We start from the raw sequence: 27,966 nt of genomic DNA, 5'->3' as shown, positions 1-27,966 counted from the left end.
TGTAACCCCGGAACGCTTTTAATGTGTACATTGCGTCATAGTCCGAGTAATCTAACGTGCATTGAGATGACTTGATTGCGCAAAACAGTGAAACGTCTGTCTTTGCGACAGGATCCCATTTGCCATGACTGGGCATGTTGTCCAAGCTTTACGGTAGCATATTAAAGAGGGGAAATTCACAGCGCTCCAGCCAGTCGGAAAAGCCGAGGGGAGATGAAACGATGCTTGCAGGGCATTGAAACGTCCACGTTTCTCACGTACGAGACAGCAAACAGGAGCTCTTTCCTTCTTCCCGGAACACTTGGGGATGGGATTACGTTCACACTGACTATTTTTCCGCGTTCACGACTCGTAGCATTTTATCTATATGTTGCGTTATCTCGTGTGCTTGGCGGGTTCAATACACACCCTTGCTGCGGAGACAGCGCTCTTCGATATTAGTCAATGATACACGTTTGCAGCTACAGTATCGCTGTAAACCTTAGTCGGTGCTGTGTGCACAGTTGGTCTTAAAGGAGCCGTTAAAGGGAGCACGCACGGACAAAATGACTATGTCCGTTCCGGAAAAGATATCGGGGTCGGAAGGTAAAGAGGAAGAGAGTGAAGATGAGAGCGAAATCCTGGAGGAAAGCCCCTGTGGCCGCTGGCAGAAGAGACGGGAGCAGGTAACACTGTCACACGCAACAACAACACGCCAGGTTCTTTAAAACACGACGGCACGTGTTTCGGTGTGTCAAACGCGTAAGAATTGATAATGCAGTGCGTTTCGCCGACGTAAAATAAGACCAGATGTGTGCGTCTAGTGGTTGGGTTGCTACACATGGACGCAGTTGACAGGGATTTGCAGCTGCTGTGCTTTCTTTTCTGCGTTCTGAACGCGCTGTTTCGAAAAGCGCAAGTGCGTGTTTTGACACGCGTGTACTTTAATGTCAAGCAAAACCTTTTTAAGCGACATTAGGAAACATTGGAGAAGTTCTCGAGCGAGTTTTTCGAGGAACGTAATGTAAACATTGGAGCCCCTCCCCCTCTGCGCACGTACATGCACGCGCACGTAAAGCGCTACAATGTATCCATTAGTTAGTTAAAGAGACATCTACTAGTTGCAAGACGGTTTTTATTAGTTTGTTGTGCTGCTGTTGCACGAGATAAGCGTTTGACCTTGCACGTTAAAGCGTCAAGAGATCGGGTTTAAAAGATAAGCCACAGTATACTTAAACCTTATCAGTCGTAGCACACGTTCAGCCTATCTATAACACGACAGTGTAACGTTAGAAACACATCTTTCAACCACGTGTTAGTTGTAGCATTCTCTGTGAAACTGTATTGGTTTACTTATTAAATGTTACCGCAAGGGAAATGTAACACAAGTGCATCTTGCATTTATTCATTCATCTAGCCCTTTCTCTAGGGTTCAGTCTCAACGGGGTGTGGTTAAAGTTGCATGTTAACTTTTCTTGACACTTTAGTAACAGTAAAGATCCAAAATTGGATAATGGCTGAAGCACATTTTCCTCTTTATGAATAGCCGTGTAGGACTATTACTAGAGTGTGGCCCACGATCTTATTGCGTCAGACTTTGAAAGGGTGCCAAGGCCCAAGACAGATGTGTTTGTACAGCAAGAATGGACGTTTGCATTGACTCTTTTATTTCATCACTCACTACTTTTAGATTTACAGGGAGAGGAATGTGTCGGGCGTCTCTGTTCTGAGACGTCATGAATGCTGGGAGTTATGCGAGTCATCTGTCGGTAACCTGTTTAGAAAGTGTATGCCATGTGGCTATAGAGTAAGACGATGTTAAAGAATTTAGTGAATGAATTCACTTGAGGAATCATAACGGTGAATCATGGAAGCACACTATCAAGGAATGTGACCCCTGGGACATCACATCAACCCAGTTGTCCTGTTTAAACATGTGTATAATAGTTCAGCCCCCAGCACTCAATTATCACCGAGCACATGTGTGTGAATGAAAAACACCAGATGAAAATGAGTCAGCAGGCAGTTGGGAGACCGATGATGCTGTCTGGCAGCCGCTTGTGATTTTTCACATGGCTGTAATACACTTAAACATTAAACACTTAATCCAAAAACTAGGTCTAGTTTTTGGTTTCAAATTGAGTTTCATTTAAATTCGCTTGTATTCCCTCTCTGTTGTAGTCTGTTGTGACATATACAATGGCAAGTGTGAATTAGCACATTTTCGAGTCATGCTGTAATTGAGGCGGTCGAATGGAACCGTTATTGGAGAGACTTGTGTGATTCCAGCCAGCTTGGCACAGCTCTTAAACACTTATGTTATGCAACTGTTTTTCCATCGTTTTCGCTGTTTCTTAGAAGACATGTTTGCCACGTTAGGCTCTCATAAACCTATATTTGCTTATTTTATTTAACACATTGATCACTTTTCTTAGATCAATATGAGGTATTGATGCTTGCTAACTTTTCAGCTGGTCTCCTCTCTACGGTTTAAATTATGAAGCTATTTAAAGGAATCGTTCACCCCAAAATGAAATATTTACTCGCCTAGTATATGACTTTTTTGCTCATAATAATTGTATCATCTTATACGTAGGGATGCTGATAAACGGCCATTTTTAATGTCATCGTTTCGGCCGATAATAACATTTATATATATTATTGCAGATAAATCATAAATAATTTCCTCGAGTTAAACTTCTTCAGCCGCACGCTGCTCACAGTTAAAATACAGTACAGTACTCTCTTCCTGTCATGATCATTCACTTACTGATCTGAGCAAAACATTGTTGACGTAGGTACAGTGTAGATACAGTATTTATGAATGTGTCAGTTATAGGAACAAAAGCACTTTGTTTGAATCAGACGGCTCTCTGAATGCTTTCCGACTTGAGACCTGTTAGACTTGTGGCTATTATTTTTCTGGGCTGCTCTGGAAGAACATCTTTCATTTGTTTATTAAATAAAAAAACAGATTGAAGGTTAAAGAATCGTAAACTGGTGTAAAGTTGGCTTGGTACATGATTTTCAGGGGGGGAAAAGAGAACTAATGGTTACCTTGTTTTCTGTAGTGAATGTTTTTCGTATAAAAGCAGTCGTCCACAGGTTTGAAATGACAAGGGGGTGAGTAAATGGTGGCAGAACTTTTATTTTAATGTTGAGTCATTACGTTTCAGACATTTTGTCAGATAATTCATATATTCTTTCTCTGGTAATTAAAAAAAGGTGGAAAAGAAGCCAAAGCATCATTCTTTGTGTGTAGCCAAGCAACTCACAGACTGGAACAGAGCACTTGAGTGGAGCGGAGCGACAGCAATATGCTTAAAGTGATCTAAGATCTCTCTGGTCCAGCTTTATTTCACGCTCCAGTGTTTCCCATTCATTCCTCGCCATAGTCTAATTTGTTCTTCCATAGTTTCAAAATGAACCAAAAATACATCTCATAACACCATCCGTTTTCCACATTAACTTATTTGTCGTGGCCTGCCACACTATCAACGCCGGTCGCCATTAATTGATTTTTCATGTTTCCCATTTACATTTTTATTTTACTATTTAAAACCGCTTAATTCATTGTAGATTTGCAAGCGATTTTGAGAGCACGCAAAAATTAGTCATGCTTTGAAATTTTACCCAAAGTGACATATAGTGCAGGACTGACTTTATAAAAAAAGAAATATGATTTATTGTGGTTTAGTAAAACTAAACATGTAAATGCACAGCTTTGTTGTAAACACAACAGATTGCAGATTTCTTCACCTTGCTATAGGAGTCATTCCTCGGAGATTAAAAAAGCCTGACTATGTGAAGGTTGGAAGAGCAATATCACTTTGCTAAGGGCATGGCATGAGTAATGGGAGGAGAATAATACGCCTTTGAAGCTGTGCAGTAGGACTACAGTTCACCTGGTGTGTCTAATGAGCAACGCTAATAAAATGTTCGATCTGTGACTGTCAGATATTCCCAAAGGCAACTCTGTTTCATGGCTGTCTGCATTTACAACCTTCTTAAAGATACAGGCATGCTCACAGATACACATCTGCATGGGTTTAGTGATTCTGCGCAGCATGCGGAACATCAGTGTGTCTAACTCCCTCTCACACAAAGACACACACATCAACAAGTCAGCATTTTCAGAACATACTACATGTTGTCTCTTTAGCTTTTTAATATTATTACTGGATACTTTCTAACGAAACACGTCTTTTGACATGACACTTTACTGGGAAATAAAGGATATTGCTGTTTTAACATACTTCAATGACACTCGTATCATTGACTCAAAGGTTTAGTCAAAGATGTCCCCTGTTTTCCCTCCACTTCAAAATGCACTGCTGTTACAGCTGATCTGATTTGGTTTAGATTGAGTAAATATAAGTCAATAAAGGGACAGATCCCCTAGAAATAAAAATGTTGTCATCAATTCATCCTCGAGTTGTTCCACATCTGAACACAAAAAATATTTGGAAGAGGGATTGTAACCAAACAGTTCTTGGCCACCATTGACTACCATAGTAGAAAAAAATTACAAAAGTATAGTCAAAATGTTTGCTTGCCTACATTCTTCATAATATCTTTCTCTGTGTTCATCCGAACAAAGAAATGTATACAGATTTGGTACAAGTAGAATTTTTTTTTTTTTTTGGGTGAACTAATTCTTTAAGTTAACCCTTGTGGTGTGTTTAATACCCTTTAACGCTTGTGGTGTTCCTGGGTCATGATTTAGCCTTTGTAATTTATTTATGTTTCTTAGGTTTTATTTACTATAGTTCACTGACATGGTTTGTACTGTAAATATATATTTTTTTCTGATTAGACTTATCTCATATTATTTTAAAGTAATTAAAAGAAATACAAACTATTTATGGTTATTTATTGAACATTTAGAACAATACAGATATTTGTGTTATTTTCTGGAAACATTGCCTTTGCTGCAGTTCAAGACAGGAGAGCAAATGAAACACAAAGCAGTATTTTCAGAAGTACAGTCTTTAACGACTTCGTCTTAAATGAAGGCAAAGAGTAGTGAAAAAAGGGCAAGTGCATTTTAGACCTACTTAGAGCAGCAGTTCTTAAAGGAGGCCTAACATGCTATTACATCCATTGTGCCTTCTTTATACTGTTAAACGTGCCGGGTCCTCAATCTTAACATGGTCAACTTGTTAAAAAACGAGTTGGACGCATGACTTAGAATTTCTTTGCTTGATACTGTCTGCCAGCACTACAACCAGTTTCGGAATGGTTTTAACCACAGCCGGTAAGTAAAACTTTGTGAATATTGGCAGCCTCTGTTGGCATTGTAAGGCACCTACTTGGAGAAAAAAGAGCCAAATACAGAAGACGATTAAAACATTAAGAATGGTGATTTATACGATTTTAAAATGGCGGCAAAGCTTATGAGGAATAACGATGTTTACCATATAGAGACGTCCATCTGTAGTGGTTGCTGCTGTGGTTCTTGTTCTACTACAGACTCAATTCAATTCAATACAATTTTATTTATATAGCGCTTTTCACAATGTGCATTGTTCCTAAGCAGCTTTACAGGAGAAAATAAGAAAAAACGAAAAATACAAAGCGGTAAAACACATTGCATGGTGTTAATATAACAAGTTAAATTATTCTAGTAAATAATATCTAATGTCAGCAGCAGTATCCCGGTGGTTTATTTAGCATATTTTGCATTAAGTGAATGCTTGGCTGTAAAGATGTGTCTTTAATCTTGATTTAAACGGGGCGAGTGTGTCTGATCCTCGAATAGTATCAGGAAGGCAATTCTAGAGTTTAGGTGCTACGTATGAGAAAGCTCGACCCCCTTTGGTGGATTTAGTTATTCTAGGTGTTATCAAAAGAGTTTTGAGATCTTAGAGAGCGTGATGGGTTGTAGTGTGATAGAAGCTCTGTTAGGTAGGTAGGGGCTAAAGCGTTTAAGGCTTTATAAGTGATTAAAAGAACTTTAAAGTCAATATGATACTTAATGGGTAGTCAGTGAAGGGTTGATAACATTGGGGTTATGTGATGGTGTTTCTGAACTAACTGCGCGCACTCGTTTCTAGCTCCCCCAGGAGGTTGGCTTTCTTCGGAAATAATCGTACAGCGATTATTATCGGTCTTAAGTAAATGTGAGAGAACTAAACAGTTTTCAGAGATACGAAGACGCAATACTACACTACAGGTACTTAAGATTAACACAAGATTGGCAAATCAATGTGATTTTGTGGATTCTTCTGTATTTCATGTATTCATTAGTAAAGACTGTAAAGTGTTTGAGAACTTTATCTTTATTTTCTAAAGGAAAGATAGACATCAGTTGGAAAGCAAACAATATTAGAATTTTGGCTGTCATTCATAAAATTATTCTGTTAAAGAAATGCGTTGTTTCTACATTAGTTTTTTTCATCTATTGACAGCCCTACTTTTCACGGATAACTAAGGTGCGTTAGCTCAGATCAATGAGGCATACGATTTATCGGTTCAAAAAAGAAACACAAAACCAGTCATAACTGAAAGATATCAAATCCAATATTTGGTGATAATAAAGCATATTGAGTGACCTCTATGCTCTCTCTGGTAGGCGGGTCATTTTGACCCGGGAACACCATGGGTTTAACTAAGCCTACGATTAATCCATTTGAAAAAGAAACCTTAATGAAAGAAAACAAGTTGACAAAAAGATTGAATCCAATATTTGGTGATGAAATTGTATAACGTGTGATTTATTAGCTATCTTTGTTAGGCGGGTCATTTTGAGGTGGAGAAAAAGTACATTCTTTTGTGAGAGGTTCTTTTAGCCTTTGTGAACAACGTCACCAAATATCTGTCCAATCCAATAACATTTACTAGTATTTTGGGGTTTTTCACCCAAAAAAGAAAATTCTGTCATCATTTACTCACACTCAAGTCAGTTCTTAACTGTATAAATGACTTTGTTCTGATGAACACAGAGAAAGATATTCGGAACAATGTAAGCGATTTTCATTGACTGCCGTAGTAGGAAAAGTTAAATGGTGGTTTTAAAGAAAATGTTTTGTTTTCCTAAATTCTTCAAAATATTTCAGCAGAACAAAAAAATGATAAAATATTTGTTCCTACTATGGTTGTGGATGATGTCACAGAACTGAAAATTGCTAACGTTCTTACAAATATAACTCATTGTGTTTAACAGAAAAATTTATTTATACAGGTTTAAAACAACCTAAGGGGGAGTAAATGATGACAGTATTTTCATTTTTGAGTGAACTAACCCTTCAAGCATTTAGCTTGTCTCGATTATGCAGTCCGCACACTGACAGCAGATTCCACATCAATTTGTGAAAAATGCAAACAACCTGCTTGAGGTTTCACAGGTAAATAAGCCTGTAAGTGGGTAGTTTGCATGTTCCACTGTTGGTTAGTCTTTTTGTCATTTCCCAGAAAAGAATGTGGCTTTTTTTGTCCCTGATAGTGAGTGTTGTGCAGGTCCAACATTTACAAAACAATGATCCATGTAAAGCTGACACGGTGACACGAAACACTCTGAATATAGGACACAGAAGAAGAACGATTTACACACATACTGCGTCCCAATTTGCGTACTGTCCGTCAAAAATAGTATTCAACAATTGAATTAGTATGTCCCAAATAGTATGTTGAAATGAGTATCCTCAAAGTACCCCTGACGGTCTACTGTTTCCAGTGAAAATTCAAAGTGTGGACACTTAACGGCTGATATAACCCACAACTCGCCACAAGAGGGCGGAGCTTAGTGACGTTAATAAAGTTAAATAAACGATGCTTCGCTAAATGAATGAATGCGAGTATAGAGTAAACATCATATGTGAAATAATGAATGAATAAATACTTATATGCAAGGAAGAGATGTATTTTGCTGTCCGTGACAGTTATGTCGTCTAGACAACAACGGCCACTTCCGTTTCGTGTTAGTATGTCCCAGTGCGTGCAAACAGTTTTGCTACACACTAAAATGTATATACTTTTACATAACCAAAACAGTACATACTTCAAGGGTAAGTAGGCGAATTGGGACGCAACAACAGTTCCAAGAAATGCCATTGTTCATATTCTATCGTAGTTCTTTAAACCTTCTCAGGTATTTTTATGATAACAAGTATATTTACGATGATGTTTGACGAGGTTTGCTTTTTCAAATGCATGTTATAAACGACTCCATCTCATAGTGATTTTAGATCAAGCGGTACTTCCTTCTGATCAAAGAAGGCCGTAGTTCAGGAAAGAGCTGTGGATAAAACCCAGAATCGATTTAGACATGTATAATTAGTGTATTTCACATTATATATCGCACAGCCCTGGCTGTTGGCCTACTTCACACTGCATAAACTTCACACTGCACAAACATTTTTGTGCTTTGACAGAACGGTCACATTTTGAAAGTATTATTAGCAGCTTTTTCCATTGTGCCGGTCTAATTTATGGCTATGTTGGCACCATCTTTGTGGGCATTGTGTGACGTGAGACGACTTTGTTGTGTTGTGAAAGTGGTGGTTGTTGTTGTGGTCATGATCAGACACTCTCACTTATTAAAAGGTGGTCTTTATGCATTTGTGCATTTGCCCTAATTAAACCAGTGGAAAGAAACACACATTCCCCTCCTATTAGCAGAATACACTTATTGCGCTGTGAGAGACTGGCAGTGAGGTAGCCTTGGCTAATGGCCAGTGTAAAGAAAACCCAGTAAGCGCCATCTGTCTTAATACATTAAGCATCCGCAGTGTTTCTCTCATTTGCTTGTTGTATTTCTCGGGTTTTAGGAAATCAATAAGATTGTACTGTACCTTTTCCATTTCAATTCCAGGTGAATTGCCACGGAAACGTTTCGTCCAGTTTCTTTGGAAAACGAATGAACGTAAAGCATGTATGTTACGATTGGACTTATTGGTGCTTATTTGTCTGCTTCTAAACACAGAGGTGAGGCAAAACATTTAAATATCATATTACTCGTATGTCTTGTATAGCTTGACGAAGCAAAAGTACTTTCTGAGACCGTAGACATTCTCATTCAGACGACCACTTATCTTTATTAAAGATCACAGGCAGTTTCTGCCAATCTCATATTAATCTTGAGTGCCTATGCAGTAGTATTGCATACGTCGTATCTTCAAAGAGTATTTAGTTTGATCAAATTTATAAAAGAGAGATACAGCTATACGATTATATCCGGAAAAACACGAGCTGTTAGAGGTGGGACTAGTGGGGAGAGTGGGCTGGAGTTTGTCACATGAATCCCTTCGTGTTTTGTACATAATGCATCTACACGCTATGGCTGTGCGATTTGGGGAAAATATAGAATTTCGATTTTTAATTTTTTTGACAGACATTGTGATTGCGATTGCGATTTGTTTGAAAACAATAAAAACCATAACAGAAATTAGAATTGTTTCCATTAAAACCATAACAAAATTCATATTTGTAGTGTGTTTTGGACATTATTCAAATAGGACGTACTGTTGTTCTATTGGTTCCCAACTGCCAGATTACATTACACCAATAGAATACAACTCTCATTATAACCCTTTAATCCATAAAGTTTTCTATTGTGTCAGTTAGTTTAAGTATTTTAGATTTATCCAAGTGAAATGAGAAAAACCGTTAGATAGAATTTACATTTGTTTGAAACACGGAGCCAGGCGTGAGTAGACACAGCGTGCCCGTGCGTCAAGCCTCGTCCATATTGCCAGAAAAAATGTCTATGATGAGGCCTGAAAATCTCTCGGATGTTACCTAAATATCTTTATTTGTGCTCCAACGATGCCGGAAGTTCTCTAAATAACATGTTTAACATCATATGCAAGGACGAAATCACACAAAGTTGGTTTTTGGTTGAACTTCCCCTTTAATGTTAGGGAAGGATTTCTCTTTCACTTAGTATTTCTGACTCCAAAAGTCAATAAAGGCATTAGACTATGACATGCATTGCAGTTAAAAATAAAGGGTTTTAATGATTGGATCACTATGGTTAAAAGTACTCATGTTTAGAGGCTTGTTTTGAAACATTAGACCACAGTTTTTTCTGTTAAAGGAACCGTTCACCCATAAATACAAATTCTGTAGTCTACTCACCTACATAGTTAACTCAGAATCTAAGGCCATGACTTTAGTTTTAAAACCGAAATTGGGACATTTAAAGAATGTTTATGTTGTCTTTTGACCATTATGTTGGAGAAAGGGGCTTTTAAGCTCCAGAAGGTATAATTACACAGGCTGCATTTAAGGTTTACTGAAGGCAAGTTTGAATACGCTGCAGTGCAAATGACATTTAAGAGTAATGCTGGAGGCAAATTCATGGAGTTGTAGGTTGTAAAGTCGTTGTATACTTGCATGTGTCATTTACACAAAGATGTGTATGTAACCCTTTCTGTATAGCTCTCCTCTGGCTAGAAATCTCAGCAACCTCGCTCATAGCCTTATTACATTAATATCTCAATGTATAATCTTCATAGTTGTATCTCATGACCCTACTTGCTCTGTAACTTTAATTTTTATTGAAGTGATTTTTAGAAGATCAGTCAAAACTCTGTTTTATTGGTGACATTGTATCTTTGCTACGGGACTACAACTTTACCACTTTATATACAGCTTTCCTGTAGCTCAGTGGTTAGAGCTTGGCGCTAGCAACGCCAAGGCCATGGGTTTGATCACAGGGTTTGCACATAACAAGAAACAAATGTACATAGTATAATGCAATGTAAATCGCTTTGGATAATATCGTCTGCCAAATGCGTAAATGTAAATATGCAGCTTGTGTAAGATTCAGCCTTTTCTGGTGTCAGATGGATCTATTCTGCAAGAGTAATCTGCACGCTTCTTTAGTCTGTTGGTACAATGCTACTATTCAGAAAAGTAAATGCATGATGGGTTCACGAATCTGACAAACCATTGCATGCTCCATCTCAATAGAATCTCATGTGACTGACTTGTAAGTGCATTGAAACTGTCAGAATTCACAGATGACACGCATACTGTGTATACATGAAATTCCATTCAACGTTGAACTTTCCTTCTACTGGAGGGGGTTGAATAACTACCTGAAATCATCCATCATATACATTATCCTGTCAGCAAGTCAACCTGTACTCCAATGTAGTCTAATTTGCGTAACCCATGAATTTGCATAGAGTTTTGAATCTTTGATGTCAACTACAAATGGTATGAAATCTCTTTTCTACTCTATTTTAATAGCTGACAAGTATATTTTGACCTAACTGTGCACCATTATATGGTTAGTTGGATTCAATGCATTATATATGCATGTTATTACATGCAAGCATCATTTTGTCGGAATCGTATGGTGACCGTCCAACACTTATGAACTACTTCCTTTCTCATATTAAAGTCTTCTAACGGAGGGATGAAAAATACAGCTTTTTCTCTTCACATGAAATAATATTCATAAAAATCAGAAATAGAACCACAGTAGGTTGGTTGCGATAGTCTGTGTCACATGGTGTCCACCAGCCAAACAATTACATCACTTGTCCACCTCGGAACCAACCCCCACCGTCACAGAGAATTATTATAGTAATAAATCACTTGGTTTAGTTAAAGACCAGACTGCGCATCTGAACGCGGCTGCTGTATGTAGCGGAAGTGGAACAAGTGTCGCAGCAAAGATCAGCAGCAGTAGTTCGATTTCATTCATCATGTGAGGAGAGTGAAGCGAGCTGACAGACAAGACGATGGCGGAGCCTTTTCTGTCAAAGAACATATTAGAATATGTAAGCACTGTCATCAAGAGCCGGTTACAATTTAGTATTCTTTTTGATCTAATTTTAAAATGCCATTGAGTTGCCATTTATTTATCAAAAAAAAATTTGTATCGTATGCCCTTTTTTATTCGTTTCGTATTCATTTGTTTTTTCACAGTGTGTGCTGTTGTTACTGGTTTTGTAATAGGCAACTTATTTAACGAAAAGGTTTTTTATTTAGTTTCTTATAAATTTTAGCTTGATGTGCGTCGTTTATTAAAGGCAATCTGACGTTAAGGTTTTTTATTCTTATTTTTTGCATAGTGTGTGCAGTGGTTATTCGTTTTGTAAGGTCTGTGTTTCAAATAAGCAAATGTCATTGTACTTTTTTGTGTTTTTAAGAAAGATATTGACCCACCATTAATTCAAGCAATTGCCGTTCCCCAATTGCGCACAGTCGCATCTTCGACCACCTCACAGCAAACCCCTCACCTTCAGTGTCACCTGTACTACAGTGTTTTTACACGTCGATTAACCGGTGGGTCCACATCCCTTAATCACACTAAGGGGAACATGGCTATCAGTCCATTCACACCATGACTTCCCACATCTTCACTGTCACAATGGTGGCCATTCATGTGTCGTAAGCGCCCTGACTAACACATCACATCATGATGTTTCTTTCCATAATGCTCTTTGTTTACTTTTCGTGATTGTTCTTCTCTGCTCTCTTTTTTTATGATGTCTGTTGACCATACATATTGTACCAGCCACAGTTTATGATCATTTCTATTCCCTCAGCATTGATCCAATGTGTATAAAGCACTTGTTCAAAGAACGAGCTCTCAGAACAGCGCATGAAAGCTTGTAAATGTACTTTTGTTATAGTGGCATGAGTCTCTGCTCTCTACTGGGTGCTGAAGTTGCCCACTGTTCTTGGTTTTCCAAAAATGCACTATCCGGGTTTGTACCAAGGGTGTCTCGACAATGTAGAGAGAAAGATTTCGACATTTTCTACATATAACGACTGTTAAAGCTATATTTTCACAACCATTTAAAAGTGGGTGGTCACTTACTTATCTATTTATCCATCTTTTTATTTAATAATCTATTTTTCTATATTTATTAATATTTAACATTTATTAATATTAAGTGTTGAATGTTTATATTGAACTCAAAACTGATATATGTGTTATATCTATGGGAATTCTGAAAAATCTATAATGATTTTTTAATATAAAAAATGTATTATATTTTACCATCTTTTAGTACGGTTTAGTTACCCTTTGCCTATACGTTTCTATCTACTGTTTCTATGCTGGGCTCTTATATACTGCTTTTTGTTATTCAGTCATCTATTTGCAAAATATTAAATAATAATGTAAGTCTTATTATTATAATAATTTTGATTCTTATTATTATTATACCTCATTACTATTATTGTTAAGGAAGTTAGTAAGTAGTTTTTCCTGTACGTCAGTGGTTAGAGCATGGTGCAAGCAACGCCAAGGTCATTGGTTCAATCCCAGGTTTGCACGTACTTGGATACAAATGTCATGCAATCTAAGTCGCTTTGGATAAAAGCGTCTGCCAAATGCAAAAATTGTATTAACATGTACAAATTATTATGTTTTTTTTAGGGCTGTCAAATGATTAATCGTGATTAATCGCATCCAAAATAAAAGTTTGTGTTGACATAATATATGTCTGTGTACATTTTTGTATTTATAAACACAGAAACATACACATACATGAATATATTGTATTTTTAGGAAATATTTACTGTAGATGTATTTATCCAAATTTCCCAATCATTAAAATTTTATTTAAATGTTTATAAATGTTTATGTTTGATATTTCTCTTAAATATATGCTTGTATGTGTATGTTTTTATAAATACAAATATAATATTCACATTACACAGACATATAGTATGTAAACACAAACTTTTATTCTGGATGCAATTAATCACGATTAATCATTTGACAGCCCTAGTTTTTTTTAATTGAAAGAAACTAGTGTGTTTGCACAATTATATTTTCTACAAATGTGAAACATTTAAGCATGCGCCTAAAGTTTTGTTTGCGGCGACAACTACATCAGGCCTTGACCAGTCACATTCAAACCTAGTTATGCATTGGCCTGATGTTCAGGTTTATGTAATAGCTGCCCCTCTGGTTAACAAAAAATACTTTCTGCCGATCTCGACTGATCGCAAACAGAGCTCTCAAACATTGCATCTACAGTGCATCCGGAAAGTATTCACAGAGCTTCACTTTTTCCACATTTTGTCACGTTACAGCCTTATTCCAAAATGGATTACAAACAATACTCCATAATGACAACGTGAAAGACGTTTGTTTGAAATCTATGCAAATTTATTACAAATAAAAACGAAAAAAAGCACATGTACGTAAGTATAAACATCCTTTGCCATGACACTCAAAATTGAGCTCAACTTGATTGGAGTCCACCTGTGGTAAATTCAGTTGATCGGACATGATTTGGATAGGCACACACCTGTCTATATAAGGTCCCACAGTTAACAGTGCATGTCACAGCACAAACCGAGCCATGAATTGTCTGTAGACCTCTGAGAAAGGATTGTATCGAGGCACAGATCTGGGGAAGGGTACAGAAGAATTTCTGCAGCATTGAAGGTGAAGCATGGTGGTGGCAGCATCATGCTGTGGGGATGTTTTTCAGTGGCAGCAACTGGGAGACTAGTCAGGATCGATGGAAAGATGAATGGAGCAATGTACAGAGAGATGAAAACCTGATCCAGACCCTCTGGACCTCAGACTGGGGCGATGGTTCATCTTCCAAAAGCCAATGACTCTAAGCACACAGGCAAGATAATAAGGGAGTGGCTACAGGACAACTCTTTGAATGTCCTTGAGTTGCCCAGCCAGAGCCCAGACTTGAACACGATTGAACATATCTGGAGAGATCTGAAAATGGCTGTGCACCGACGCTCCCCATCCAACCTGATGGAGCTTGAGAGATCTTGCAAAGACAAATAGGAGAAACTGCCCAAAAATAGGTGTGACAAGCTTGTAGCATCATAATCAAAAAGACTTGGGGCTGTAATTCGTGTCAAAGGTGCTCCAACAAAGTATTGAGCAAAGGTTGTGAATACTTATGTACATGTGCTTTTTTCGTTTTTAAATTTTTAATAAATTTGCAAAGATTTCAAACAAACTTCTTACACACTGTCATTATGGGTTATTGTTTGCAGCATTTTGGAATAAGGCTGTAACATGACAAAATGTGGAAAAAGTGAAGCGCTGTGAATACTTTCCGGATGCACTTTACAATACGGTGCAACTATAGACATTGGCTTACATTTCATCCTCCTGCACAAACGCTCACCTACTTTACTTTGTTTTCCCCCGAAAGCAGCTCTATTCATCAGTATCTGCTGATATTGCCAAGTCTTTTTTCAAATGTGAACACGAGATAAAAGGTTTGATCGCTTTGGGAGAGGGATGCCCTCGAGGCAGGAGCTTAAAGTGCGTCGCTTCTCTCAGCTCCGTTTGTCAGTCGAGTTACACAATACAACTCAAGCTAGTAGAGGATGCAATAAAAGCTTGACAAGTGTGACAGTTTACTCCAAGGTTATTGCGTTTGTTGACGCTAAGTACTCCCTATGAGCGATTGCCAGGTGTTGAAATCCCAGTTACCCTTGGTTAGTAATTCCAAGTTTAAAAAATCCTTGGTAAACAGGTTTCCACACTGTATATGTGTAAGCTTTTTGTTTTACACATCATACCTTTTGACGTCTCTATTCAGGATAGTAACGTAAAAGTGGAGCTCGGGAGAAGGGCTTCACAACACCCTTTTAGAAGTGTGAAACATTGCTTTAAAATGGATAGTTCACCCAAAAATTTTAATAATGTCATTATTTATCCTGTATACATTTCTTTGTTCTGTTGAACACAAAACAAGACATTTTGAAGAATGTGGAAACCAAACAGTTCTGGGGTACCAATGACTCGTTTAGTAGTTTCTTTTCCTAGTAGTCAATGGTGACCTGTTTGGTTACCAACGCTCTTCCAAATATCGATCTTTGTGTTCAGGATAACAATAAATAAATGTTTACAGGTTTGAAACAATTGAGGGCGAGTAATTGATGAGAATGATGACAAAAAACAATTTTGAATGAAATATAACTCTGATTTTAGATTAAGGACCCTTTAAATCCGGAGCTGTGGAGCCTTTGAGTGTATTGTTTAATCCTCTAGTCTTTGAAGGGTATTGATCTCCACGCTCAATTGAGGCTTTTCCAACTATCAATAGCGAGCTAATGGCTTGGAATCCAATGATTAACTTTTACTCAAAACCCCTGGACTGTTCATGGATCGTCCCTTAAGGCATTGGTTCCCAATCTGGGGTCCCCTTAGGGGGGCGCCAGAGTTCACACGGGGGGGCGCGGGAGCGGATATGCTTTGAGGTGAATAAAGATGCATAAAATGTTTCACTAATAATTTTAAAAAAAAAAAATTCAAAGTCAAAAAAAATGCTTACAATGCCAAGATAAGGCAGTCAAAAATGATCTCTTATATAAAATAATTATAAAAATTTTGCGCGCATACCGTCACTTGCTCAATGTGCTTGTTGTCATAGTAACGGCAAAAGTAAAATGGCAGAGAAACGTAAATGCGGTGATTCTTCATCAGAGGCGAAGAAAAAGTTAAGACACTATGACAAAACCTACATAAATTTTGGTTTTATTGAAGGCCAAGACAAGTCTCGTCCAGAATGTGTCTTTTGTGGTGTAAAACTGGCAAACGACAGCATGAAACCAAGCAAGATGAAAAGACACCAGGAAACGACGCATCCAGAGACAATCGGCAAAGATAAGGAATTCTTAGAGAAAAAAAAAGAGATGGCTCTGTCAAAAAGATCGACAGATATCAGAAAAGTATTCGAAAGAGCAGGTAGTGATTTAAAGAAGGCTACTAAAGTCTCCTTTGAGTGTTCGCTGTTGATTGCCAAGGCAAAAAAGCCGCATAATATTGGAGAGGAGTTAATCACACCCGCCTGCATTAAAATAGTGGAGGGACTTTGTGGCCCACAATGCAGCTGAAAAGGTTAAATCTGTCCCACTTTCTAACAACACTGTTAAAGACAGAATTGCTAAAATGGCAGAAAACTTAAAAAAACAGCTCCACGAAAAGCTTAGAGAAGTCCAATTTGCTATACAGCTGGATGAAACGACCACAGTAGCGGGAGAGTCTGTGCTTATCGTATATGTACAGTATGTGGATGGAGATGAGTTGAAACGGGACATACTTATGTCTGCCAATTTACCCACAACAACTACAGGTCAGGATATTTTTATGGCTGTTGATTCATACCTCGCATCGTACAATCTGCCCTACACAAATATCGTCGCTTGCTGCACGGATGGAGCTGCCGCGATGATGGGTAGAAACAAGGGATTTAATAGCCGTTTGATGGAAAAGGCTCCAGACTGTGTAATTTTCCACGGTATGATACATCGCCAGGCACTCGCCAGTAAAAAACTGTCCAGAGACCTTGGTGACACACTGGCAACAGTTGTTAAAGTCGTAAACTTCATTAAAGCTCGCCCTACCAACCAGAGATGATTTGCAGAACTGTGTGAGGATGAAGCGCACCAAACTCTACTGCTACACACGGAGGTGCGCTGGCTTTCGCGTGGCAAAGTGCTTGTGCGCTTTCTAGAACTGCAGGATAAAATCCTGGAATTTCTGCGAAATCAAAACACACTGTTGGAGCAGCTGACTGATGGGTTCTGGATCAAATCCGCATACCTTGCTGACATATTCACTCTTTATAATGAGACCAACAAGAGACTGCAGGGTTCCGAGTCAAACATCTTTGAGTGCAAAGAAGCAATCGATGCTTTTATGCGCAAGCTGGAGTAGTACCATGTGATATCATCTCAGCTAGCCCCTTGCAACAGGGCTGGAAAAATATCACAGGGGCATTTACAACACTTTCCACTGCTGCTTCAACATTCTGGGGGTACCGTGAGTGCATCTTTGCACCCCGAGTTTTGCCGGGAACATTATTCCAAAATCTCTCTCTTTGTGTTCAACCTAACAAAGAAATGTATACATGTTTGGAATAACTTGAGGGTGAGTAATTCATGACAGAATTAAATTTTTTGGGTGGAGTATCCCTGTAACAAAATGAGAAATTTTTCATTGGTCCATAAATAGATCCACATCGAAGTGTCTTGTTTCCTGTTAAAAGAACTGGGCAGTGGACGTCGAATGGGAATAACAGCTGTTCTGCTCATCTGCTTTATTTCTTTTAGAATTTTCCCTACAGGAATGCGGACAAGCATGTTTAGATGCCTTTCATGTCTTTGGGTTTACTTCACCTCTGCACCCCAGAGTAGAGGGCCCTTGGGTTGTTTTGGTGGTCTTAAGTGACCACTGGCACTTTCACTAACAAGAGTTGTTTGTTTTCACATCTGGATTGGGGTCCAGCTTCATAGAGTAACACAACCAGCTTTGTTCTAACATTACAGCAGTGGATTGATGTACGTGTCTCCCGTATGTCAAGTAAAACCGGTGACGATGGTGAAACGGGTCACCTTTCTGCATCACAAAGGTAGCCACCCCGCAGAGAAAGGCTCAGTATTTGTAGCCAAACGGGATGTTAAGCCCTGGCCCCTTTCTATGGGGGCCCTGTGTGTAGATGTGGCTAGTATCTTGAGCTAAAGCACTTTTTTGGTGCACTGTATAGCTAGATATTGAAAAGCTGCCTATATCTGGATAAAAGTAAGCAATAATAGAAAAACATGTCGGTGACAAGCGAATGGAATAAAGGGGAAGGAAATGAAATTCTTGCTGGGGTTTTTTTGTACAGGCTCATGTTGCAAGGGGCTAGCTGAGATGATATCACATGGTTTAAAGGGCACCCTGTTATTTGTTCAACATTTTATTCCCAGACCAGGGTCCAATAAGTGTACAATTGTGTCTGTGTGTCTTTTAGCGGTTGACATTAGGTGCTTATAGTTGTTTATATGCTTTTGAATAACAAAAAAAACACTGTGACTAATAGACCATAATATGGAAATGCTAGTAACCTCTTACATGTGCGTCACTGAGGTACCATACTTGGCTACAAACAAATAGTCTTTGAATGGCCGTAATTTGGAGACGCCAGTTGAGAAGGACACTCACTGGCTCACAGAGGAAATGGAAAAGTTTATTTTGTTTTCAAAGACATTCCTCGTCTGTCGGTGAAGCATCTGGGGAATTAATTTACTCTAAATGTAATTGAACATGCTTTCCGTGGTCTTGTTATCTGGCTTGCATAACCCAGCTTTGCTGTGCTCGGCAAGCATCAATGGGGTCGTTCTGCGGATCCCATTTACGGTTTGATGGAAACACCTGAAAAGTGATTTTGCATGATTGTTAACATTCAACATGGAGAAATGATACACTTAAAGGGATACTTCACCCAAAAATGAAATTTCTGTCATAATTTACTCGCCTTCAAGTTGTACCAAATCTGTATACATTTCTTGGTTCTGATGAGCACACAAGGATGCTTATAACCAGACATATTTTGCCCCCCCATTGACTACCATTGTAGGAAAAAATACAATGGCAGTGAAAAGTGCCCCAGAACTGTTTGCTATCGTACATTCTTCAAAATGTCGTCTTTTGTGTTACACAGAACAAAAACAAAGATAATGTTATTTTTCCTACTATGGGAGTCAATTGGGAGCAACATCTGTCTGGTCACAAGCATTCTTCCAAATATCTTTTTTATATTTATACAGATTTGGAACAACATCATCAAGTAAAAGATGACAGAATTTGTATTTTTGGGTGCCCTGTTTCTCAAACTATTAAAAAGCTGCATTTGTGCAAGCGAAAACAAAAACAGGATTATGTCTTCCCGGAAGGTAACAGGGTTGACCGTTTTACAGAGTAATTATGGGTTTTAACATTTGTTCTCGGGGTAGTTTTAAAAAAAAGTAGTATTAGTATTACTTTAAAATTATGATATTCCAATAACGTTTTAATTATGTTGTTAACTAAAATAATGAAATGTAGACAGTGCTACAATTTATTTTCATACATAAAGATTATATATATTTGCTAATACACTATTTGGAAAAACAGAAAGAGGCATTCTCAAGACAAGCCAAAGTAACTAAATATATAATATTATATATCATATAATATAGTTAATAAGTCCGTCAGTACAATTCTGATTTGTATCTTTTTTATCTTTAAAAAAAAAATATATATATGTATGTATATTTCTACTTTGCTCTGTATGCTGTGGTGGGCTATAATGAGAGCAGTTTGTTGTCCTTATGCTATTCCAATTGCTTCCATTGTTTACTTCATCTATAAATCGCTTTGGATAAAAGCGTCTGTTAAATGACTAAATGTAAATGTAATAAACATAGTAAAAAATGGCATTCATTCTTTAAGTCATTTTTACACATATGAATGCACCTTCTTTTTCAGAAAGTTGATAATGTTAACATGTGACAACTTGTTTTACATTTTGCTGTTGTACTGATTGTACTGATCATTCAGTCTTTTTTTTACCAATTTCAAAATCCCAGACGTGGGTTATACACAGTGAATTACAATTAATCTGCCTTTTAGATAATCCAAAATAACAATGTTATATGCGTTTATTATGAAGATCAACCTTTCAATCCTGTGTCTGCATCAGTCATAGACATTATTTGTGGTTCTAACAAAACTTCAGAGTAACATTTATTAACAATTTATAGTGGAATCCAGCAATAGAGAGATTAATCCATCCAAGACCTTCTATAGTGCAGCTGCGTCTCAGTGTGACTGCATCGTGCTGTTTCTGTTTCCAAAACATGGATCTTGATCATTGGGAGGAGGTAATATTTAGCCTTTAAATAGGAAAACATAAGAAATGTTGGGTGTTTTTGTTATAAAAAAAGACCTGGTTCTGTTCAGAATATGGGGGCAGAGTGTTTTGGGAGCAAACAGCAGAACGTCCGTTTGCATAGCCTATTATGATCTGTATTTACCGCATTACAACAGAAACAACGGGCAAACATTACAAGACTGTGGTTTTCAAGCTTAGTTTATGCAGTCGAACTCCAAAGTCACAACGTGCTCTCGGAGAGTTGTGAAGCAGGGGGCGGGGCGGAAGGCGGAGAGGCGTGTCTCAACTGCTTCTTCTTAAAGAAATTTCCTGTGTTAACAATACCAAGAATTTAAAACCAAAAATACCATGTTTCCAAACACCGTAAAACCTTGTGCAATAAAGTAAATATTGCCCCATATGCTAAATGGTACTCAGGGTAAACATGAATTCTCTGTGTTACACCTAAAAATGTCTTACCACATTTTGCTCATTTTTTCTTGGTTTAGGTCAGTCAGGGCAATGTCCCAGGAATTGAGAGTGCATACTTGGCCATGGACACCGAGGAGGGGGTGGAGGTTGTGTGGAATGAAGTGCAGTTTTCAGACAAGAAGGTTTTCAAGTCCTTTGAGGTAAGACCACTCTTGGCATAAATATCTTGCCTGCAATACTTAATCTGCTGCTTTCTTGTAAATTTGCTTGTGGCCTCTCATTTTGATGCATTAAAGGAGTAGTTCATTCTGTCAGCCATTTACTCGCCCTCTTGTCATTTTAAACCTGTGTGACTTTCTTTCTGACGCAGAACACAAAAGAAGATATTTTGAAGAATGTTGTTAACAGCCCCCCATTCACTTCTATTGTAACCAATGCCAGTGAATGGGGGGCTGTGCTGTTCTGTTAGCAACATTTTTAGAAAGTCGTACAGGTTTGAAATGACAAGAGTGCGTATAAATGATGACAGAATTTTCATTTTGAAAGTGAACTACTCCTTTAAGAAACATCTGTGATGGATAGCCATGATGCATTGACAGAAACCACACTCGAAATGTTAAACCAAGTGTTAATGACGTGGTAAAGGGACCGTTCACCCAAAATGAGAATTGGTTTGATCATTTATTAAGCCTCATGTCATTCCTAACCTGTATGGCTTTCTTCTGAAGAACACTTGGTTACCAAACACCTCAACTGACACAAAACCACATTTCGCACAATATTTTTTGTGTTCAGAAGAAGAAAAAAAGTCACATACTTTTTATTTCTGGGTGAACTGTTCCTTTAAGTCATGATGCCAATCCGTACGCAAACTTTGTTTATTGACCAACCATGTTTTTGAGGTTTTGTGAGTGAAAGAAGTGGAGCTAATACTTTCAGACCTAAACAGACTTTCTATTTTATTTTGTAGTGGCTAAGTTCATACCAAATTACTACAACTGTACAAAGAAAGTGATATGACACATCCCATACCAACAAAATGTGTATTCTTTTCTAGGTTTTAGGACAAACTAAACCGATCTCTGTGTCGATGTATTTATGCAGGAAAGGATAAGGGAGATGTTTGAGAACCTGATGCAGGTGGAGCATCCAAACAATGTGAAGTTTCACAAGTACTGGCTGGATATGAGAGAGAACAGAGCAAGGGTGAGATACAAAACGCACCTGATATAACAAGCGCTCCCGTGACCTTTGCGCTGCATTCACACGTTTAGCTTTTTTATTTCCTGTCACACAGGTGATTTTTATCACGGAATACATGTCATCTGGAAGTCTTAAACAGTTTCTGAAGAAGACCAAGAAAAACCACAAAACTATGAATGTGAAGGTTAGACATTGCAATCTATCATTTAAATTGACCAAAGCTCGTGGACATCGCCACCTACTGGCAGGAATAGAGCAAATCAACAACAGACTGATGGTTAGTTTTGTTCTTTCTGTGTCTCAGGCATGGAAGCGTTGGTGTACACAAATCCTCTCTGCACTTAGGTATTTAGTTTTGTTTTTTAACTTTTTCTTTAATCTGCTGTTATAGACGACGTTTCAATATTTCATTATTGTGTTCAAACTTAATATGCACTCACCGTTGTTAGTAAGCTAAGCGTATGTATTGTACTAAAAGCTATTTTGCACATTTATTTCCAAATGCTGTTGACACTTCATCTTTTAAAACTACTTTAAAATAGACACTTATTTGAAAAAAATGTTTTAAAGGTTATTTTATCGGCGGCATGACTATTTCATGATAACTGCTTGCTCTTTCTGTGCTCAGTTACTTGCATTCATGTGATCCGCCCATTATCCACGGTAACCTAACCTGTGACACCATCTTTATCCAGCACAACGGCCTCATAAAGATCGGCTCAGGTTTGACAGGGTCTTTTTAATGCTGATGGGGATTTGTGTAAGCTTAAACTCAAAATAGAACAACAGATCTAACAGAACAGCTTTTAACGGGATGTTTGTGTCTTTCTTTGCTTTTCCAGTTTGGCACAGGCTGTTTGTAAATGGTGAGTTCACTCTTAGCTTTGTGTGCCACGAGGAATGTTGTTATCTCAGAAAGATGACACAGACCACAAATAGTAGACCTTTTCTTTCCTTCCTCTTAAACAATCCTTTGTATACACAGTATTGGCCAAACGCCACACAATTGTCAGTTTACACAATCAAATACATCACAAAAGAAAAAAGACCACTTTGCCCTTCAGTTTATTTTAGATTTAAATGTGAAAGGGCTTCAGGTGTGGGAGTCCTTCCTGAAATGGTTTAACTGGTTGTAGTTCTTCCATTGATACGACTGCGTGCATAAAGTTAGCTAGTAATGTTCTCGTCTCTCTCTTTCTATAGTATTTGCTGAGGCTATTCATGGGAATGTGCATCAGCATCGAGATGAAGTGCGAAATCAGCACTTTTTTGCTCCAGAATACAGCCGTGAGTTTCTGATGGCTTTACCACCTTTGTGTCCGCCTCTATTCTGTCCTAATATGCTTTTATCTCAACATCTGCTTTATCACCCATTTCTTGTAGTATTTCTGCCTTGTCCTCTTTGTCCATTGTTTGTATTGTTTCCTTTGTCCTTTTCAACTTTCTTTAAACTGTTACTGATTTAGTTCCTATTGCACTACAACTTTTTCAGGTAAATTGTGTCCAAAAGAGATGACATTGAAAATGAATTATTGGACATTTTTAAATAAAAGTGTGCTCTTGATGCAATAAAAGCATTTTTATTGGTGGTCTTACAGGTTTGCACCCCACTCTATGTAAAACCGTACATAACCTTTCTCTTTTCATAACCTTTTTATATCTCTTTCCCGCAGTTGCTGAAGATGACTACGCCATTGATATATTTTCATTTGGCATCTGTGCCTTGGAGGTCTGAGAATTACTTAAAGTATCAAATTGAGTATAGTTATAATGTAAAACTCCTTCCGATCAGAATTAAACCATGATCATTGTTTAATTCCCCATCCACCTTTAGATGGCAGTGTTGGAAATTCAGGCCAATGGAGACAGTGCTGTTTCAAAAGAGGCCATAGATTATGCTGGACAGTTACTTGAGGACCCTCTCATGAGGGTAAAATACTGCATTTTTATGGCTATATAACTAATACAGCTCAGTGGTTTGGGTTAACCCAGCTTTACATTGACAGGAATTCATCCAGTCGTGTGTACGCACAGAAGCCAAGACGAGACCCACGGCTCATGACCTGCTGTTCCATAGAGTGTTGTTTGAGGTCCACTCCTTAAAACTGCTTGCTGCGCACTGCTTTATCAACAACCAGTGTAAGTGCATGTGGGAAACATTGTTCATACCTTACATACTAAGAAGTGCTGATTTTTAGATAATGGATGGCTGTTGCATTGTCATTTGCTGTGCTTTATTTATGATTTAGGTCTTCTTAAATATTTTTCTTTTGTCTAGATCTCCTTCCTGAGAACTGTGTGGAAGAGACGACGAAGTCTTATGATCCTAACGGCATCATGGCGGAGATTAATCATCGTGAACGACCTGGAGTTCATCTGAAGTGCGTTTCTGGAAGTGGGATCTATCTCCAATTGTTTCTCTTTTTCAGTAGAGTCTCATTTTGTATTGTTTTTTTTAAGGTATTCTCATGTTTCTCCCCTTGAGCTGGACAAATTCCTTGAGGATGTGAAGTGAGTCATAAATAAGATCTGCTGATGTTAGGTTTTACTTTTCCATGCTTGTACATTTTGAAATGACATCTTTTATCTTTTGCAGGAATGGAATATACCCCCTGATGAACTTTGCTTCCCAGCGACCACATCCTATCCCCCGCGCTCTTTCAATGTCCCAGGAACAAATGGAGACAGTGAAGACGCCAACACCAGAACCACAAGAAACTGAAACCAGGAAGGTAAGAATCAGGAGTGGTTTTGATTATGGGATACTCAGAGTGACTTTTACATCCTTCTCCATTGGTAAACAGAAAGTGGGAACACATAATGACGATGAGCAAGGGTCAATTTTTAAAATGCTTACGTCGGTTTAAACATTTCTCAATTTCTCTGATCAAAGCATGTTGTCCATGTACAAACAATTAAACTAACTTTTAACTAGTATTTTTACCTTCCATCAGTCACGTCGGTTTATACGCTTTTTAAGGTTCTGTTGTTTTGTGATACATTACATTTAATACAGACAAAAATAAAACAGTACGTTACACATGTAGGTGTTAAACACTTAAGATCTAAATCCTGTTGTTTCCACACAGGTTGTCCAGATTCAGTGTAATTTAGAAGCAAATGAGGAAGGCACAAGGAGTCATGTGAGTTTATTTTGTTTGGCTTTTTCACCCTCAGAAAAGCTGTGCACATTCTTCATCATCTTTTCTTTCTCTGTAGCTCTCCCTCTTTTTAAAGATGGATGACAGGCTTCACCGTCAGCTTACCTGTGATGTTCTGCCATGTAAGTAAACATTAAATGGCATTTACGTTCTCTTGGCTTTGTTTATGCAAACATTATGACGCATTTTGAATCCGAACTCAATATCCTTGACTTTCATGAAAATGATGATTTAGCTGTTCTGTGTTGTTTATATTGTGTCATATTTGTCTTGACCGTATGCATTATATTTAAGACTACATTTTATTTATTTATTTTCTTCAGCTGATACTTCCAAAGACTTGGCTAGTGAATTAGTTCATCATGCTTTTATTAGTGAGGTAAGGACAAGATCTTACAACCAACAGGTTTTATTATTTAGAAACTTAAATAATGGTCACCAACTCCTTCTTGTTTGTTTTATGTACGAGTTAGAAGGCAACAAGTTACAATACAATACCATTACATGTAATCTTGTTTTTCTTGTGTCCTGCAGGAAGACTGTGAGAAGTTGGCATGTTTTCTTGAGGACGCGTTATGTAAGCACTGGTCAGGCACGTCTTCCTCTCCTACTGCCATGGCCGTGATGTACTAAAAAGCCCAGCTGGTCTGATCTGAAGTCCTGTAACAGACGGACAGAGCCTGCAGAATGGGCTTGATCTTTAAAGAGAGAGAGACAGAACCAAACTGACAAGAGAATTGGGGACAAATCCACAATTTCATGACAAGATGGCTTCCGTGTAAGTGATTGGCATTGGAGAAGTTCACACCAAACTACACGGTACATTCACAATCGAGAAAGAGAGATAAATCTTTGTGGAAGGTTACATTTTGTCCTATGAAACACTTGGGAGGGACATTTTTAAGTTGTATTCTTTGAAAATTAGTTGAAGGGATTTTTAATCATTACCAGTCATGCTGCCTATGACACCATCCGTCCTCCACCCATCCTCCATTTGCCAGGGAATGCAAAACTTTCGGATGATGTTTCGGAACCTGAGAGAGGAGGCTAGAAGTCCAAGAAACGATGGCTTCCCTTCAGGCAATATAACTGGATCATGTGTCTGTGTGTCCTAGACCTTAATGTATTATTTATTATTTTAAACTTTTAATACGTGGTCTTGATATAGACACATGTTCATTACTCTAAGCAAGGTAAATATAGAGAAATTTAATAAAAATTCTACATTTCTTTGTTAATCTATATGTTTTAAAGAGCTGATAGTGAGCAAATGAATGTATGGTGCTTTGACAAAAGTGCTCTTGGCCTCCGTCATACTAATGTTTCTCTCTCCAAACCCCCGTTATTACATTTTGCTCTTTATTGGGGTGATTCTTGCAGAAAATGCCTTTGTGCTAAATAAATGTGTTCAGAGTTGCTCTTATGTTGCTTTTGTTTTTAAACATGTAATGCGAGTCGTTTGCTGTTTTAAGCAATAAAGCAGAACAGCACTTCATATTGAGTTATCGGACCAAGAAAGAGGTTTGAAAAATTGAAAAAGATGCTTTTCACCAAAAGCACCAATTGTGAAACTCGAGCAATTGATCATAAGAGCATCTTGAGCAGCTAAATAATGCTTCCTATTACTAACAGAAGTTCACACTACAGCTTCTGCCCATCCAATGTCTAAATGCAGCTGTGTTGACATGGGATTTCCGTTTTACGTTAATGTGAGTGCTTATACTTGATCAGCTGACTGCTCAGAGATGTTTAACATAATATATGTGCTCAGTTTACTTTTTTCATGTGTTTTTTAATGTGAGATAATTGTTGTACAAATTCAAGCCTCATACCCCTTACATGAAATAATGCGTACAGACAAATCTAAATAATCTTACCTGTGATGCAATTAAAAGAAAAAACAACTGCACTTGAATAAATGCTTTTTAAGGGGAGGAAGGCCTGTTCTTTCTTGGGATCTGCATGTTACCACCGTGTGTACTTTATTTCATGAATATTATATAACGGATCAATGTCAAAGGCCAAATATGTATCTGGGTTCAACGCTGGCTACTAAGATGTTGATTTTTCTTAACTTTACTGAAACTACATTGTAACTATAATATCATGTATTTGATTGACACTCGCATATTTAAAACCGTTTTCTGTAAAATTGTAAAAAGCATAATTTGCAATGCCGGCCAAAGCAATCGTTTCTTAGGGATGTTTTCTGTACTGTTCTTTGCCAGTGGCTTTGACGTCACAATATCGCTCCAATAACAGAAACACATGCATGTCAAAAATAATGCGTTTACAGAATTTCTCATGTTGTTATATTGGCATGTTTTTTATGGTGGATGTGTTGCAGCTTCTGGAAACTATTAATCTTCACTTATTCCAGCTATTTTAAATGTCATGAAAACAGTCGACGTCCTCTCAGTGTTATCGTGAGACACTTTTATGTAAATACAAGGAAGAAATGTGAATGTGCAGTGAAAAACTCTTTAAAAATGTATTCATCTTCATTCCTGGTGTCCTTGTCCTCTAAATCAGGACTTTTGCTTCGGGCAGTTTTCTTTTCTTTTTATTTGTGTTGAACTAGTATACTGTGACATTAAATTCTATATCTTTAAAACATC

The 27,966-nt window shown here is 37.9% G+C and overlaps 1 protein-coding gene across 1 annotated transcript; it reads left to right on the top strand.

Moving 5' to 3' along the window:
* The first annotated feature begins 79 nt into the window (after window positions 1–79).
* nrbp2a (nuclear receptor binding protein 2a) lies at window positions 80–26,838 on the top strand. The gene is made up of 18 exons (XM_079451569.1): window positions 80–665; window positions 21,062–21,184; window positions 22,089–22,190; window positions 22,282–22,371; window positions 22,492–22,532; window positions 22,816–22,910; window positions 23,030–23,053; window positions 23,391–23,474; window positions 23,861–23,916; window positions 24,022–24,117; window positions 24,194–24,326; window positions 24,466–24,568; window positions 24,648–24,698; window positions 24,784–24,919; window positions 25,277–25,330; window positions 25,407–25,470; window positions 25,672–25,727; window positions 25,883–26,838. The coding sequence occupies exons 1-18, from the start codon at window positions 546–548 to the stop codon at window positions 25,979–25,981; spliced, it is 1,527 nt and encodes a 508-aa protein (XP_079307695.1). The 5' UTR covers window positions 80–545; the 3' UTR covers window positions 25,982–26,838.
* Window positions 26,839–27,966: the final 1,128 nt, after the last annotated feature.

This window comes from Barbatula barbatula (genome assembly GCF_947034865.1).
Source record: "Barbatula barbatula genome assembly, chromosome: 3".
Classification (NCBI taxonomy): domain Eukaryota; kingdom Metazoa; phylum Chordata; class Actinopteri; order Cypriniformes; family Nemacheilidae; genus Barbatula; species Barbatula barbatula.
The sequence above is the reverse complement of the archived record's forward strand: the minus strand, read 5'-3'. Positions and strand labels throughout refer to the sequence as shown.

Bases quoted from the DNA above. Each gene is read 5' to 3' on its own strand.
- nrbp2a (XM_079451569.1), top strand. From the start codon at position 546: ATGACTATGTCCGTTCCGGAAAAGATATCGGGGTCGGAAGGTAAAGAG. The intron at 22,191-22,281 runs GTGAGATACAAA...CCTGTCACACAG, and splicing joins TGAGAGAGAACAGAGCAAGG to GTGATTTTTATCACGGAATA. The intron at 22,911-23,029 runs GTTTGACAGGGT...TTGCTTTTCCAG, and splicing joins CCTCATAAAGATCGGCTCAG to TTTGGCACAGGCTGTTTGTA.